This window comes from Branchiostoma belcheri, unplaced genomic scaffold (genome assembly GCF_001625305.1).
Source record: "Branchiostoma belcheri isolate BF01 breed outbred unplaced genomic scaffold, Haploidv18h27 scaffold84, whole genome shotgun sequence".
Classification (NCBI taxonomy): Eukaryota; Metazoa; Chordata; class Leptocardii; order Amphioxiformes; family Branchiostomatidae; genus Branchiostoma; species Branchiostoma belcheri.
The window spans coordinates 145,501-163,935 of NW_017804509.1; the positions used below are offsets into that span (position 1 = coordinate 145,501).

At 43.1% G+C, this 18,435-nt stretch overlaps 1 protein-coding gene across 1 annotated transcript in view; it reads left to right on the plus strand.

Annotated features, from left to right (window-relative positions):
* LOC109486974 (myosin light chain kinase 2, skeletal/cardiac muscle-like) overlaps positions 1 to 18,435 on the plus strand; it is a 48,589-nt gene that overhangs the window by 16,783 nt on the left and 13,371 nt on the right. The window contains exon 5 of the mRNA XM_019790889.1: positions 10 to 1,230. Coding sequence (XP_019646448.1) covers positions 10 to 1,230 — 1,221 coding nt within the window. The remainder of the gene's footprint in view (positions 1 to 9; positions 1,231 to 18,435) is intronic.

The window sequence follows — 18,435 nt, forward strand, 5'->3', positions numbered from 1 at the left end:
GTATTTCAGGCGTAGAAGTGGAGGCAGACGATCACCTAACAGAAGAGCCACCAGCGGCAGTCACTGAGGAAGACACGTCACTGTCCATGCCTAGTGACGTCACAGAACAACACGTTGCCAAGGAAACGGCGAGCGCGATAGAACTTCCTCCTGCAATGTTCGCAGCCGACATGTCGCCTGTTGAGGAAACCGCGCCCGAGGTTCCATCTCCAGTAGTAGAGTCAACCCCAACAGAGTTGTTCGCCAAACAACCGGATGTTACACCTCCGGCTTCCCCGGAAGTGACGCAGCCGGAGATTGCCGAGACGCCGTCCCCGACGGAAGCCGAGTCGCCCGAGACCTCGTCACCCGAGGAGATCTCCCCGGCGCCGTTCTCTAAGCCGATTCCACCGACTCCGCCGCCAACTCCGGCCGACGTGGACCTGTTTGCCGGTGGTACCGAAGCAACCGAGCCCACCTCGGGTACAGACCCCGTTCTGGAAGGAGGAGAGATTGTCTTAGGAGACGTGGAACCGGCCATGGTCAAGGCTGTCGCGGAAAAGCTGGACGTGCTGGAGAAGGAAACTGTGGAGGCGAGTGAGAAAGTTCTGTACCAGCCCGGTACCGAGGTGTCGTTCGTGGTGGCGCCTCCTCCTCTACAGCCGGTCTCCATGGAAACCGTTGCTATGGAGGAGACGGATTCGTCACCGGATTCTGCTGAGCAGTCGCCAGTAACAGTCGTCGAAGCGAAGACGTTGATAAAACAGGAGAGCGAAGTTTACCCCTACGTCGAGGAGACACAGACCTCCGAAGAGTTCGATCCAGAGAGCCTCATCGCTCAGGCGGTTTCGTCCAAGTTCTCCTCATCCGCAGCAGCAGCACCGGAAGTCGTGGTGACGTCAGAGAGAACCGTCACCATGGAGACGGGTCCCGACGGGAAGACGACGCAGACCGTCGTCAAGGTGGAGCACACGGTCGTCAAGGAGATCACTACCGTGGTGACGCCCAAAACGACGGAGGTCGTCACCACCGAGGAAAGAACTGCGACGTCTGTGTCAAGTGACGACCGCAGCAGCGAGGAGCAGGTTACCGTCGTGGAGGCTTCTGACGACGACACTTTTGAAGAGTCCGGTTTAGAGCAGCAGCAAGGGGAGATGGGGATGATGATGAGAAGTAGCGGACCAAAGGACAAGGGAGCCCAGCTGGACCGGACCGGAGCGTCCTTCACGGACAAGTGGGAACCGGAGCCGGGTGAGAGTTAATGTGGAACCTGTCCCTGTCCTCGTTTGAACTTCTCCTGTGTTTAATGTAGCCCAAAACATATACCCCCGTCCTCCCCTTCAAGTGTCGTTTGAATTTTAAGAGCACACCATTCCGGAAAGACTCAGTCTGTTTTATTTTTGACTCAGCTTTTACTGTTGTACTGTTACTGTCAGCTAGCTTTTTACGTTGTTGTTGCTGTACCGTACAAATAATGTCGTTACCTACTTAAATGTGTTCCCTGGTCGACTAGAACTGACGGCAATGGCCACTGTTCGTCTTAGCGTATTTCATGAAATCAGTCCGCGTTTCAAGATAATCCTCTCTCGACTAATAGGGACAGATCTCTAGCGGAAGAAACGAGAGGTACTCAGCAGATGTGCTGTATATGTTGTAGCTATGCAGATCGTAATGTGTGTCGTGAAACAAATCGAAGGAAAAAAGCAAAAGGCAAAGTGCTGCTCTCTTATGGGTGCACAAAAGCTGCTGATTGAAGTTGAGGATTTTTATAAAAAGTGCCAGCGCAATCTTTATGGTGTCATGACGTCAAAGTCAATATATTGTTCAAGGTAATACACAAGACGACGGTGAAACTGGACCTTCTTACTTTGGGTGCCAAGAAAGAAAATGAGTGTCATATTCCAGATATTCTCAACTTAAGTCGTCGGTTTGCCTAGTACATAGAAGTATAGTTTAGTGTTATTGTCTGTCGAGTGACCTTGTTAATATACGTGTAAGCCATGTGGGAGATCCGGTGTTCACAAAACGTTTATGTATTCATTATGAGGATTTTGTCTTGTACATTTTTCACAATTATTTTCATGCAATCTTATACAATGTATATCTTTACTTCTACATTTCATATTTTATTGCACATTCATTAGCCTTTATTGTCATTAAAATTACCACAGGTAAAAACAGTAATATTTAGTAACTGTAGTCTATGTGGTACGCATATATAGGACATTGATATTATATATACAGATTATTCAGAGAGGACTTTAACACAAACAATGGGATTTATGTTCTAATACTGTACAGTGTTTTACGTCGTACTTGTGTAACAACCAACAACCAGTCCTTTTTAGAAGTCGATGTTTGCTGATGAAATGATATGACAATCTTGCGACTAAACTATTGTTCATGACAGGGCTTGAACTTTACAGGAGGTTTGGACAGTTGATTCTTAGTTACGGTTGGTCAACAATGCTGGAGAAACGGGGTTCAACCAAGATCTTCCTTAGGAATTGTGGATGGTAGAAAAATATCAAAGCCATGCCCAAACGTGCTTACTATGAAACGTAAGTGGCAGTACTTGTGGATTCAAATCCCATGAAAAAAAATCCCAAAATATTTTACCAGCAAATTTCAAGTCCTGTCAGCTGCTGTAGCATGTACAGTGTAGTAGTAGTCTTTGTCTTACGCTGTTTTATAATGGGCCAGTTGAGGGTCTTTATTAATTACGCACACGTCAAATGCTTACGTCATGTGATTGTCTTGTATGTATCATGCAAATATTACCACGTGATTATAGCTCGATGCTGTCACCCGACAGCCGATGGCGACTGCATGACTGCAAAAAAGACCCTTAGCTAGCATTTTTTTCTTTTGTACCGTGCATCGTTGTTGGAAGATAGTATATAATATTTACTAAAACAATGGAATTGTATCCATGCATATTATAGAGGTAGACCTAGTGATAACGTACCTTGCCTTGGCTGGCATGCTATGCATTCTGCTGATGATACGTACATGTACCCAGACTTCGTGCCTGCTTATATGAAGATGAGATGACAAATGTATTTACTTGCTAGAGAAATATGAGTATGACCGAAGAAGCTAGCTAGAAACCATTGCTGAACCCATCTTGGAAAGTTGGGTTAGAATGAATGGAGGTGTCCCCAATGTTGCTAGTGTCTGTCCAACGGTGCTTTGAGCATGTAAAAATTGGGAAAAAAAAGTTTTCGACATCACGGCCCTAAAAAAACGGCATGCATTTCATAACGTTATACCAATGGCATAGAGACCAATGGTAACGTAATATCCGCCAGCCATAGAACATGGACAATGGACAACTGGGGACATCCCTCCATACGTGTGTTGAACTTGAACAGAATGCTCCAAGCTTGTGACAAGGGAGTGATATGTACTGTTGAGATGCCTGAACTCATAACATATGATTGTACACCCCGACCCGCATGCGTACCTAGCTAGGGAATAATAGCATGGGGTTCATCTGTGTTGCTGAATAACATTGAAGATGTTGAGATTTTTTTCAAGTCAAAGAGTTGACTCGCTGAGTTTTCGACCAACCTTCATTGAACCGAGACGGTGGGTGTTACAGACTTACACCGACCTTTCACCCATTGCTGACGTCAGAGAAATGTATGATCACGTGTCCGGGGCGATTGGGTCAGCGACCTTGACGAAGGCCAGAAAGTTGGTCGAATTTTCTGCGATTCAACTTTTTTTGTGGAAAAAAGTTCAACATTTTCCATGGATGGGGGATATTGCTTCTGGATGAACGCTTGCATTGAGCTGTAGGGCCGACCGATGAATAAAGGAAAATTGGGGCTGAAAATTTTGTGTCTGTCCGTTATTCCGTGTGTTGTGAGTGTGTCTTTAGATTTTGTATTAAGAGTGATGTGTGTCCACGTGTTTCTCACAAGTAGATATTTAATGTTCTAGATTAACGTAAAAATATCTAACGATAGACATACATCGCAAAGATCTAAGGATAGGCATACACATAGCATATGAGAGAATAGTGGGTTTGTACTTGACGTAACAGCTGGTTGACTCATGTCACGCGAGTGCTAACACCTATTAGCCTCTGCTACATAATGTCTGGCCACCAGGGCTCACCGTAGTACATGGTAGGACCGCTAGGAGCGCGATTTAATCTAATTACAGAGAACACGGCAGATCATGAGAGGCAAACTAGAAGGGTAACATTAACAAAGCAAATGCATAATGTTTACCTTCACATGGTCTAGCCTAACAAACTACTGCTAGGTTTACTCAAACACTTTCATATACTGAACGTTATATGGTGATCAGCCCTCCAGCTCTTTCCTGCTAAATGGCGTAAATAATGTAACCCAAAACCACAGGGTGTCTGCTACAGCACCAGTTTATACGACAGACGTCTGGTCCAGGTTTAATGCAAATTGATGTGTTTGGAGAAGAGGTAGAAGAAGAAACAGAGAAAAAACAATATGTTTCCCTCCTGCGAAGATAAACCTAATACGCCATCAATTGCGTCATCAATCCGACCCCTATAAATTAACCTTCACAAGATTTAATGCCTACGAGATGCAAACACTCTGACGTTAAAAGACCCAGACGCTAAAACTCGCCAGGAATCGGCCCAGTGGCACGGACGTTTCACCGTGATCCCGGCCTTGCCGCCAGAACCGAATACCCGGCGCCTCTTATGGGCCCCGGCGGCCATGTTTGGGTACGTCAAGTTCGTGGGAACTCGGCGACGAAGGTCAAGGGGCGCATTGCACTTGACTTTCAAGGACCGGGACAAATAAGGGACGCGACCCGAGAGGGATCGGGGGGGATGGGGGGTACGTGTGGTTCTAAATGTTGAGGAAAAGTCTTATGACAAGACAAATTTCTCTTTAGAATATGATTATGATGATGATAATATTACTAATCTTGAGCTGTGGTGTCTGTGTGAAAATGAAAGAAAAGTGCAATAAATAGCCAGACAAAAGAAAAAAAAAACAATTTCAAAACAATTTTGCACAAAAAATGTTCATAAAAATCTTTCTTTTCAACACCTTCTTTCTTTTCCCAAGACGACTTCAGTAACCAAACTTAATTTATATTTTTAAGACCGAGTCAATGAGATTGCTTCATTTTCTAGATATACTTACTCATCAAACTTACGCAAACGTTTCTCATATTGTCAGACATAATGCCTTTAGAGCATATTGTCACCCCTTTTAGGCATTGATCTTAAGAAATGTCTTCGGTGCAATTTCCTTAGCCCTTAGGCAACGTTGGACGCTGTCCGACGTGGTTACACCTTGCCACATAGCGACTTTAAGAGAAAATGCACCTTGTTACGTCGCGCGTCCTTCCAAGGAATTCTCAAGGAAGAGTCAAATATTTCAAATAGCAATAGGTGTCTCAGTCACTGATGTGTGTCTTGTCGTTTTTCAAGCCATACTTTTGCATCATGGATCATGTCCAATCTATAAAGGTCATACTAAATTAATGTTTCTTGTTGCTCAAAGGTCGCTGAATAGTATCCTCTCTAGGGGTATAAAAATAGGCGATAAAAATCTGCCAGCTGCGCAGTATCGTACGTACTTAGTAAGACAGGAAGACGTCATACTTTACGTCACTGCCTGTTGCAGCTTCCCCCAGCTGTCCATATTTGCTGATGAGACCGGCCCCGTGGAGGGTTAGATAGCACAGCGGGACTCTCCCTGTGCGCACATGTAAGCTAGGGCCCCTTTCCATAATCTGCAGGCATATCTTTCGGTGGCAAGGTCGTAACAACCAACCGGCAAGACTGCAACCAAAAGTCAAAACAGTATCCAATGGGCAAGACAGTATCCAATGGAGATGGCGAGTCAGTATACGATACTGCTTTGTCGGTTGCACAAGAAAATTGTTACTCATACAACTGGATAGAATTTAAAAACTGTCAGACGTTTCAAGTAGCATTCAATGCTTTTATTTAGTAACTGGCGTTACTTGAAATTTCTGACAGCTTTCGAAATCTATCCAGTTGCTTGAGTAACTGTTTCCTCGTGTATCTCATTACCTGGATCATGTCTGACCTTCATCGACGTGTTTGGTCGGTTGTTTAGGACTTTGGCACCAAAGGATCTGCTTGGATAGATGACCCTTCCTATTCCAATAGACGACAATCGTTAATGCATCAACACTGGGTTTGTTTGATCTCTGATTTCGGTACCAGGACAGAAAGTGAAAAATTAGCTCTTAATGAATGAAACTAGTAAAACGAGCTTTCAACTTTTTTTTGTCCCTCAATAGCCTCTAGTACAAAGGGGCATTTAAAGGGTACATGTAGTCAGGGGGAAATTCTCCAGGGCACGGGGGACCTTTGAATCGTCATTGACGCTTTGGATTGAAAAGGTTCCAAGGTCTAAAACAAAACGCGTGCCAATTTTCAGTACAAAAGAAGGCCCTCATTGTTTCAGAAGTGCAGGGGGAAACACAGCGGAACTTACAGGAATGCTTTCCTAACACCCTCTTTTCATCAGAGGATCCGACCGCTAGACCGCTGACCGGCAAATATTTGGCAAATCGCTCAACGAATTTCACAGATTAAGAACGAATTCCCGTTACTATTTGTGTGTTTTATATACAACTGACAATGAAAGTTTTTCGAAGCTGAATAAAGACAAAAAGGACAATAAAAATCGTATTTTTGGTTAATGTAATAATAATCAAGAGCAAAGAAAAGAAAATGAGATGGATCTTAAGCTAACGATGCTAATTACTGATTATCTTAGTAAGTCAGCGAAGCCCCCCTACAATTTATTTTCTTATTTACTTTTCATTGCTGTAGCAATACAAACATTCTACAAAGCTATTTTTGTAGAATGTTACACCTTAAAATAAAGTATAGGTCATCTTTTAAAATTAAGGTATAGCTTAAAAATCATTTACCGTAGATCACCTAACATACAATTGCACCTAACATATACTCCTGGTCTGGTAACTCAAATAGATAATTGCTAAAAGCCAAGACATTTTCCCCTCCTAGTGTTGACAAATGAAACGGAAGAAGCCGTATTTAAAACCGACCCAGTGGTCAGTCCACCAAAGCGTACCCTTGCCCCAGGTATGGCCGGTATGTTAAACGCCTTGTTGACACACTTTTCAGCTCGGTTTTCTGTTGTCGTCCACATACTTCCTAAATAAAACACGAAACGGACTAGCAACCATCCTTACCCAATCGTCCACGAGGTAAAAACTCAAGGCAATCAGGAGAAATGTCGATGAAGGCTAGACATCTAGGTAATAAGATATGACAAAAAAGCAGTTACTCAAGCAACTGGGTATGATGAAAAGTTGTGGATGCTACCTGGGACGTCTGACCGTTTTCAAAATCATTCCAAAACCAATCTAGTTGCTTGAGTAACTGCTTTTTGGCGAATCTGGAGAAATGGGTAGAGTCTCTTCGGCAGATCGTTCTTGAAGATATATGGCAGCCGTGCGCCGTAGTTTGTTCGAGCCTACAAGGGGCGGTACGTGTGAGCTAGTCTCCACCAGGCTCCTTTGCAGGGTGAATAAATAGTAGAAATCGGCCCAGAAAAAATGTAACTGGCCATGGAGTTGGCCGGCCATAGAGGGTCCGGTTAGCCTACACGGAAACTGGACCCTCTCTATGGCCGATTAACTCCTCTGGTTAGTTATATTCTTTTTAGGCCTAGGCCGATTTCTACAAATCTCCAAGCAGATCCTAGGGTCTCAAAAATAGCTATCGAATTGGCCTGGCAGTATCCATTTGGCCAGAGAGGGTCCATGCGCGACCCAAGATCGGTGGGGGTAGCGACCAAAAAAAGGGTCATATATCAAATTTTCAAAAGCTAACGATCATTCCCCTACAACATTTGCTTGGAGAGTAGATTTCTACTATTTATTTAGCCTGCAAAGGAGTCTGGTAGAGGCTACCTGTAAGCCAACCCGGCTGCTCCCGGCTGCAGGACATGCGTGGTCACGCGCGGCCGGCCAGATTTCCCCCGGTGAAAGTAAACTATTAGAGACCCGGCGCAAACACCGGAGAGTTGACTGAGCAAACTGGGGGCCGGCCGGGCGGGTGTATCGGGTGTCTGATCTACCCGAGTTAAACTAGGGCAGCGAGATGGCGTGGATTCATAACAAACCGGGGTTCCACGATCTCATACCTTCGCCAAATGATGTTAATATTTATGACTGACAATTTGTAGATTATTCCCCTCATTTTGCTAATAGGATCCTCATTTCCAAGAATTATATCAATTTATTATATTCTCAACCAAAAGACGTCCTATATCAACAAACAATGCCATTCTAGCATTTCCTAATAATTATGCAAATGATTTATTAAAAAAACGACATTTATGCTTCACCCCATGGTTTCAAGCACCCATGATTAAGTTGGATCATCATCTAGTGAGTAGCAAGTGATGGACTTTGATGAACGTTAAAGAACCCAGCACACTTATTGAGAAGCGTAGTAGTGACAGGTGTGTTTAGATAAATTGCAGATATTACTGTGGCTAATAAGGCTTTCTCGAAGAAGACCGATGAATATGTGTGCCAGTACATTGCCACCAGTACAGTAGCTGCCTATAGTTACCTGTGCCCACGCCCCCATCTACCATCTGCCAATGGTTAATTGGTTAAAGGCTGCGAGCCAACACACGCACCAGTCCCAACGGCTAGAAACTTTTCAAAATAAAGTCTCGTTAATCTAATTTAAAAATTCCCCTTTGGTGCTACGATGCCGTCCTTAGCTTTAGCCAACACCCACCCCTGCTAAAAATATACATATCAACTTGTTAATTTATCATGAAAGTTCATCTGTGTTGGTAGTAATTATAGTAAAACGTTGAACTTTATTCCAACACCCAATTTGATCTCTCTGTAAATTGGGCGTTGGAATAAAGTTCAACGTTACTATAACTTGTTAATTTCTTTTACTGAAGGGGCAATAAAACTAACGGCAATGAAAGAATACTAAGGAATAAGTAATCATTGGCAGACAAACAAAAGTCCACAAAGTTTTCAAATCATAAATAGACTCATAAAAATGCGCGAAAGGGTTTAAAAACAACGTAGACGTGTATTTGATGCACCGTGTCTTTTCCCACGAAAGGAAAGCATTCTTCTAATTTTACTTGAATCAGAGCTGACCTGCGAAGAATCTCTAAAGCTCAAAAGGTTAGAATTCAACTATATTTATCCAACACCTACATAGTTACAAAGCAGGTTTTAACTACACCTACGTATTTACTGTACTCAGTATTCCCTCTTTTGGCAATAATACGGTGCAGCGACGCTTTGGTCCGATTCACACTAGCTACAAGGGGCCTGAATGCAAGCTAGAGGGTCATTACGGGTTCACGACAGTCTTACAGAATACCCGCGACATGTTTTGTCCTTAGGGCAGGTCACATAGGTCGTACGATCGTCGGGCATATGTCGGGGACTGCCGGGCATATGTCGGGATTGTCGGGCATATGTCGGGGATTGTCGGGCATATGTCGTGCAAAACTCAGCTTTCTCGTTACGGAACAGGCTGTCTGAGATCCGTGTCGGTGCTTGTTCTTATTTTTATTTATTCACATATATTTATTGAGCATTAGGCAAGATTCACAGTTACTTAAATGACGCCTTCTACTCAAAAAAATAGGGGATAAAACACAATGACAAAATACTTTTTTTTTCTTTATCACAAAACAAGGCTCATAAGAGCCACTCAAATGTTTTGGGTTACTGTACTAGACAATGTGGACAGATGTTTGTTGGCCTTAATACATTTTTGTACAATACATACATAATTACAAATGGGTAAAAGAAAAATTAGTATAAACAAGTTGGTGATCTAACAGTTACGAGAATCCACTTGTACAGGGCTGTACTCCTTTGCTGGCGTGGGTTGCTTGTGTTGTATATAAAGGCGTGTGCTTTGGGAGTTTTTTCTTGTCCGTTCCCCAAGAGGCGACTGATCCGTATCTGTATCGGTATAGTCGGTATAACCGCCCTTTAGCGTAACACACCAGCTTATCAACTAACATGACCAATACTGGTTCAGAATTGACAAACGTGACCAGCCAAAATCTTGTCTGCTGTTCTTTGTCCATGAAGTCCATGTGCATATCCTGGCAAGACATGCATAGTGCAGTGTCTCAACTTAACATGGAATGGAAGTGTAAAGGAATATACATCTTGATACAAATTTAACTCAGTACAATGTAAGTGTCGGTGCTTGGTTCTGCTTGGTTTGATACTCATTTTTGCTGGCGTGGGTTGCTTGTGTTGTACAAGGCGTGTTCCTTGGGAGTTTTTCTTGTCTTCCCCAAGTGGCGACTGAGCGGTGTTGACGTGATTACTCACTGTTGTCTTTACCGTCAGGAACTGTGTAGAGGCTGTCAGCAGCTTCCGACAACGCGATGCAGCTGGAGGGGAAACCACGCATTTCCCCCTACACGATCTTTCGCACAGTTGGCACACATGCAGTTTAATCTATTTTAAAACAGTTAGATATCAAGGCATCTTAAGCTATAGAGAACAAAAATCTTTCTCAGTGGTTTTTCAGTGGCCACACAATGGTCTCCAAGGCCAAGGTCTTGCAACGATCATTCGCACAGTTGGCATGTAGCTTTATCTATTTTAAAATATCTAGATATAAAGGCATGTTGAGCGTGCAAAAAGTAACCAATCTTATAGTTAATTTTCAATGATTGCTGAATGATATCTTCAACGTCTCGTCTTGCAATGATCTTGTAATCACTGGTCTTCCGATTTTCCCTGATGTTTCTTTGACCCATGGAGCTCGCGAGGCTAAGAAGCATCCTTTTGCGAGTTTTGCCACAAACGTGTTAGATAATGACCAACTGCAGCAGTGACACTGACGCGCGGGCAAGATTGATACATTTTCTGCCGGCTAAAAACTGAAATTGTTGAACTGATTAAAAACAGCCTGTAACAAGAGAGCTGAATTTTGCAGGATGTTAGCACGACTATCAGAAGTCAATTGAAAGACGAACATATGTTTGTGAAATGCGATAGACTTAAGAACTTCTGGAATAGAGTTAATGTTGTCAAGGATGTAACGCACGATGAAGTTTTGCTAAGTTCAGAAGAATGTAACATATTAACAATCGCTAAGTATGCCATCTATGTGTCCTGGTTAAGACATAAAGATGACCACAGAAAACTGCAGAAAGATGATGTAGTTAATACCTTCCTTTATTACTGTTCCATATTAACTGTGCAATATTTGTTAACTGTGCAATATTTGTTTCTTTGTTTTTAAACTAGCATATAATTCAGCACTACTTATTAGTTGCGCTGCAACATGCTAGCGATTGTACTCTTTTATCTTCGATCAATCAATAAACAATTATTATTATATACACATGAGTACACTTTGTACACTAAGCTTTGCTGAGAATTTGTTATGACATACATGTATCAATGAACATTTGTATTTAATAAAGTGCCGTGGCGGACACGGAAAAGTTAAAAAAAAAAAAAGAAATGTCGTAAGCTTGCAATCACACGAAGATTGCATGCGCACGAGGTTTGTGACAGGGTCCTTGGTCCAAAGGAACGGGACAAAAAAAATGATGATTCGTGTCTTAGAAATGTGAACGTGATCTGTACTTGCTCGGTTTCCGTCGGCTTGATTTACATCCTCGATCCAGGACAGGGTGCGAGGTCGAGGGGTCGCCATTTTCGGCTTCCGACAAATACTGATTCTGGCGTGGCTCTGAGGCGAAGTCGAAGCAATTTACGGTTTGTAAAGTTTAACACTGTAGGGAAGAAGCTCGATGTTGTGCGAGACTGGCTCATGACGTCACAATCAAACGTAAAATTTTTTTCCCTGTAAATTACGTACATTAGCTCAGGAACTTCTTTGCATCTAACATGTACGCAGTGACGTCAGAATCAAACGATAGATCTGCTGCGCCTAATAAATCTGTTCTAGTTTCTTTTTTCGAGCCAAGAATGACGTTAAAGAGCTCTGGCGACGCAGATTGAACTGATGACGTCATAATCAAACGACACACCTGCTGTGGTGTAACTTTTTCTCTGTGACAATCACGTGCTGAGCCTTTCTGGCAGCTCGGATGTCCTAGTGACGTCATAATCAAACGAGAGAGACCTGTTGGGCCAATTTTGCAGTCTGTGATAATCACCTGCTAAGCTTTCTGGCAAGCTCGGATTGGCCGAGTGACGTCATAATCAAACGATAGGACACCTGCAGGACCAACTTTCTTTTCTGAAAGAATCGCGTCTGACAGCACATTTCTGATGACGTCATAATCAAACGATAGCTCACGTGTCGGACCAACGTTTTTTTCCTGTCAGAATCGCGTGCTGTACTTTTGGGCAGCTCGAATTTACCTAGTGACGTCATAATCAAACGATAGGCCACCTGCAGGGACATTTTTTTTCTTATGTCAAAATCACGTGTCCGAAGTTTTCTGTCAGCTTTAATGTACCTATTGACGTCATAATCAAACGATAGGCCACCTGCAGGGACAACTTTTTTCCCCTGTCAGAATTCGCGTGTCTGAGCTGACACCTTTCTGGCCGCTTGGTTGAACCTACTGACGTCATAATCAAACGATACTACACCTGTCGGGCCAGAGACGCATGTCTGATAGTGCATTTTTGGCAGCTTAAATGTACCTAGTGACGTCATAATCAAACGATATCTAGGCCACCTGCAGGGACAACTTTTTTTCCCTGTCAGAATTCGCGCGTCTGAGCTGACACCTTTCTGGCAGCGCGGAAGTACGCAATCGCGGTTGAATCCGGCGTCAAGAAGCTCAGCGTTAGCGCCCGGATGGGGCAAGTGTCTACAGCTCAGCCCTTTGCGGTCTTGTCCAAATACTACTGAGTATCACCGAGCCAGGCAGCCGGGGTCGAGGTAGTCTCTACCAGACTAACTACGCTGGCTACATATAGGAGAATATTTGCCAGGGGAGTTTGGCCGCCTTGTAGGTTTGACTGGCCGCGCAGGCAGGGAAAGAAACTACCTCCCCGCGGCCGGACTCACTCGGCCAATTTTAATCTCTTTTTTTGCCGAATCCGTATTCCCGTAGAAAGGCCTGGTAGAGGCTTGGGTCTAGGCATAGGCGAGCGGGTCGCCCGCGCGGCCCCCATCGCGTATCGGGTAACACGAGCCGCATTCTGGGCATACGTGAGACGTAGCGGGAACACAGGGTGGTGTGGAAGCAAACACAAGAAGACACAACTCGACAGCGGAGTGAGTTAGTAAGGCGGCAGCGCAAGGATGAGCGCCGAGGCAAAGACAGCAGAAGAGGAGCTCCCCAGCCCTTACGTTATAGCCAGTAAGTGTGCGGAAATCTCTGCTTTTGAACTTGCAGCGTTTGTTCTTGAATTGAGGAGCCGGTATGGCGTTGTGGTTTAAGCGTTCGGTTTTCCTTGCGTGTGTTGGATACTGCGGCCCAAATAAGGAGCGCCTCTTAAGAGTGGGGAGGGCGCCTGGGGGATTTCGGGGTGGCTAAATAAGCAGTAGGGGTATGGAGGCAGGCGGGATGTTTGTATGTGTATAAGGAATTTAAGGAGAAAGCAGCCTATATGCTGCACCATATGGCACAAAAACACTCGAAGAAATAACTAATTTTGCAGCTTTTTAAAATGACGACAATGGTGATATATTGTCATGTCGGGGTCTTCACTGTCAATCATAGTTACCGGTGTCAACAAGTGCATATCACTTCTATGGCTATATAAAGGTGGACTAACGTATATACAATATTTCCATACCTTGTCGGATGTTTTTTTATTTCTAAAGTTAGAGCAGGGGCAGGGTAAGACGCATTGTCAGATAGACCTAACGCCGGCTTAGTTTTACTTCCTCAAAAATAGTAACCAATTTGCTGAGGCCACCGTGATAGGCGCATTTCCCCTTAACAGTGCGAACCTTGTACTGATATTTTTTTAAAGAATGTGACTTTCACCAGGGAAAATACAGCGTTTGAATAATTAGGAAACAGACGCTAAGGATTGTCGTTTTTCCGTAGCTATAGAGGTTGCTACATAACCTGAAATATCGTATTTCGCCGTGACATACGGGTATGTATTTTTGTCAGACGGGGGACTTTCCACCGGAAACCTACATTGGGGTAGCGTTTGATGTTTGAAGTAAGAAATCCATAAAATAACACTTGAAGCACTCTTAAAAGAATGTGTTATTAAGCATATCTAATTTAGTGTGTTTTTGCCCTGTAGACCTATATGTCCTCGTAAATTGCGGTTATTTTAGAACGATGTAACTATCTATCCCATAATATTTGCTTAACCTTGGCCCCTGTTTCATATGACCGCCATGAGGAAGACTTGCGGGATATTGTATTACGTCAGTTTAGACGGACGCATATATCTTTAGAGGTTTTACATTATTTTCATTATACACATTCTATATATAATTGCATTAAGCGTATTGACATTTAACAGTCCACTGTAGAATATTTGAGGTAAAATTCGTATTCTTTTGACAAGAATTGAGGAGTGAGTATGGCTTAACCTTGAACAAAGATCTACATGACCGCTTTGACGAACTCTTCCGGCATATTTTAAGTCTTTTCAGAGAGTTTTACGGGGTTTTTTTTTCAAACGTCGTTGAAATTTTGTATTAAATCAAGTGTCTTCTTTTGCAATTGTCCTCTAAAGATCTAATTTCCAAACTGTGCTTTTTTTGGCAGAAGTTAGGCCATGTTGATTTGATTATATGGATGACATCCGCGCGCGCATGAATTTTCGGCCGTTTCCAAAAAAAAAAAGTTTTCAACCGTACTGTAAATCGTACAAAACAGTTGCAAAATGAGCAAAAATATACCATAAGTTACAAAAAAAAAAAAACTAATACCAATGTCGTAGAATGCCAAAATCAAAGGAAAAAAGACGAAATTGTAAAGAAATGAACTTGAAGACTAGATTATTCGGCAAACCATATTCTGTGCCATTTGCTCAACCCTCATAAGCATGACCACGTAGATTTCATAATGAAAAGAACTTTTTTTTTTTTTGCAAAACTTTTTTTTATTCGCACGCGCGCATCAGTTTTGGGGTTCCCGGAGGATGTCATCCATATAATCAAATCAACATGGCCTTATGAAAATCAGTGCGATTATAGATTATACTAGCTAACCGACATCTATCACACCGCACTGGCCGCAGTCGTCCCTCATATTATAGACATCTGGAGCCGCATAGCTCCCGTTTAGAACATTCATTCAGCCTGTCACTGAACATTTGCGCGATTCTTTGGTCAAAACGTGGATCCTTTTTAAAGACGGAGTAGGCCAGTGTCTCTTAGTGTCCACGGCTGCTGGTGTGTGTTTAGCGTCACGCTTGGTGGGGTCTGTATGGGGAGGAGACAACGTGGGGGGAAAACAAACCTCCACTTCCATGACCGCATCATAGCTAAACGGAAAACTCTACTGAGTGTCTCTCCTTTAGCGGACCAGCTTCCCCGGCATGTTATCTGTCTATTTGGCCAATTTCTGCTCTTTTCAGCCGCTTCTGCAGCCTAGTAGAGGCTGTCCAAATCATACGATCGCTTTCTAGGCAAATTGATAGGCAAATTCTCCTTAGCGGGCTAACTATTTGGCCAATTTCTACTCTTTCTAGTCACTTCCGAAGCCTGGTAGAGTTTGTATGGGAAGGCGACAACATACCTGTAGGGGATTGTCCACATCCAGGCTACCCTGCCAATGGTACTATGTTGCCAATTTTGGTAGTGTCTTGCAGCCAACAAAAGATTTTCAGTTACTTTCCAAGCAGAGGTTTAGGATTTGGCCTACAATTTTGACGTGCTTTTAATAAGTTTAAGGCGCTTTTATTGAGCCTTCTTCTTCTTTCTGTACTGGTATCTTCTCCTTTTCTCCGGTGGGCGTATTGCCAGCACCCGGTATTTTTCAATAAATGGCACTGTCTTGACAACTTGAACCACATCCTCTAATTTGCCTGGCTATGGGCCGCACCTGTTAAACAGCCTATGTTACGAACAATGTGGGGAGTGGGATTTTATCAATGTTCCGGGAGGAACGGTTCCTGAAAATCTGATAAGACTGTCTGCCTTATCGGATAGAAGTAAATATCAACATCTCAGCAATGTGATGCATCTCATAGAGAGGACTAGAGGTGGCCATGTGATCATTTATCAATTTCCTTTAAATAGTGCGGTCAGTCCAAAACCTGGTCAAAACTAAACAGCACAAACGTTTTTTCAAGATGTTTAGAGTTAAAACTTTAGATCCAACACCAAAAGTTCTCGATCTCACCTAGAGCTTTCGACCAGTCACTCTGGTCTTCCTCAGTAGACTGACCCAGCGAGGAAGACCAGAGTGACTGGTCGAAAGCTCTAGGTGAGAGAACTTTTTGTCATGTAACTCTTGACATGTAACTACCAACACAGATGAACTTTCGTGATAGTTTTTTCAAGATGTATACCCCCTTTAAGATATATTTCTGAAACAGCCTGTGACCCTCAGTACAGTATGGGTTTCAGGCATGTTTGTCTGGGTCGATATGTCCACATGTAATCTGATACATGTGTCAGTGATAAGGGGGTGTCACATGTCCTGTATGGGACTGATAATGTGACATGTACACAGGTCCGTGCGTGTGTATCTGTATCTGCATCAGTATAGCCGGCATAACCGCCCTTCGGCGTAACACACCAGCTTCTGTATCTGTATAGCCGGTATAACCGCCCTTCGGCGTAACACACCAGCTTCTGTATCTGTATAGCCGGTATAACCGCCCTTCGGCGTAACACACCAGCTTCTGTATCTGTATAGCCGGTATAACCGCCCTTCGTAACACACCAGCTGTGTGCAATAGTGTGGTACACTATCATTTCGTATCAACTCGCATCAGTACAGTCTTTGTATAGTTTGCTACGTACATTATTTTGTGCTATACTAAACTGTCCAAAAGTCGTACTATAATCTAAAACAGGACATCCTAACATAGTATATACTTAAACTCAGTAAGAACCTTAAGAAACAAACTAACTGCTTTCAGTGAAATGTGTGTGCAATAACAGTAAAATTCAGACTTAACAAGTCTGCTAAATTGTATTTTGAACAAAGATTTCAATTTGTGGCACTACGAAAATATCCTAATGCCACTTTCCCATTTTTTAGCACTTAAAGCCCAAGTGCTGTATGTAACTTACTTGTAACGCAACGCAGGGCACCTTAACACTTGCAATACGAACTCTATATTTTAACTAGACAACTTCTTGATTTTAATGTAATCTCAGGGAATACCAGCATAATTTAGAATGCGTATATGCTAATGCGAATATGCATATAATGCGTATATGCTAATTTTTATTTTGGATCAAGGTATGGATCTTTTAACTGTTAAAATATCCTAATGTTACTTTCCCATTTTGAACACTGTAACACTTAAGGGAAGGTTGGCGTGACCTCTTCCCAAGGCAGTTGCATCTATTAGTGGGTGTTTGGAGGGCATGTTGTCCATGTCAATCATTCCGTCGCCATGGCAGCACTCCTCCAGGGCCCACTCTCTCTTAAAGAGTCATTGACCTTCCCTGTCCTCCTTAGCTCCGTCTTGAGAACAGCGTCTTTATTGTTTGAAGACAAGAGACCAAGACGGTAAATAAACCGCGGGTGAATAACGTGGGAAATAAGCGAAGAATGCATCTAGAAGGGGGCCCGCATGCCCTTTTCCGTATAGTGTAATCGGTCGTTTTAATTCTACGTAGAGCGTATAGACCGACCGATCTAGTTCAGTGTAGAGCGTAATTGGCGTATTTTGCGTGGAGCATATTCGCCATTTTAATTCTACGTAATGCGTTGTAGCCACTTGGAATTTACCATAAAGCGTAATCAAGAGGTTTCCGAATTCAGCGTAGAGCGTTGTCGGTCTAAATTTTGAGAGAAGGTGGTATCTCAAAAAGGGGAGCAAAAGGGCTACACCAGTTTAATTCTTGGGTTCTCAAATTCGAGAAAAAAAAATGCTGTACCGAAAAAAAAGAGGACAGAGAAGAGTGGAAATGTTACTTCCTAGTTGGTAAACAGAGTTCAAGAGAGTAAACAAGAGTTCTCTCCAAAGTTCAGTGAACATCTGCATGTAATCTGTTTTAAGTTTTTCTACCATCCCTATGTTTTCATCTTATCCCTGAGATAAATGTTTACCGAAGATGTCAAAGCAGCAAGGAAATTAATTGTTGTTGCCTAAGTAAAGAATTAAGACAACAGGAGGCAAGACTCTGGGAAAAGTAGCCTCTACCAGGCACCGCTGATCGCTGGAAAAATAGTAGAAATTCGCCGAAATAAATGGATAGTATACCAGAGAAGATCCAGGGCCATAAATGATCCAATTTGTGACCCACGGAGCTTCTATGGCCCTGGATCTTCTCTGGTATACTATCCATTTATTTCGGCCAATTTCTACTATTTTTCCAGCCATCAGCGGAGCCTGGTA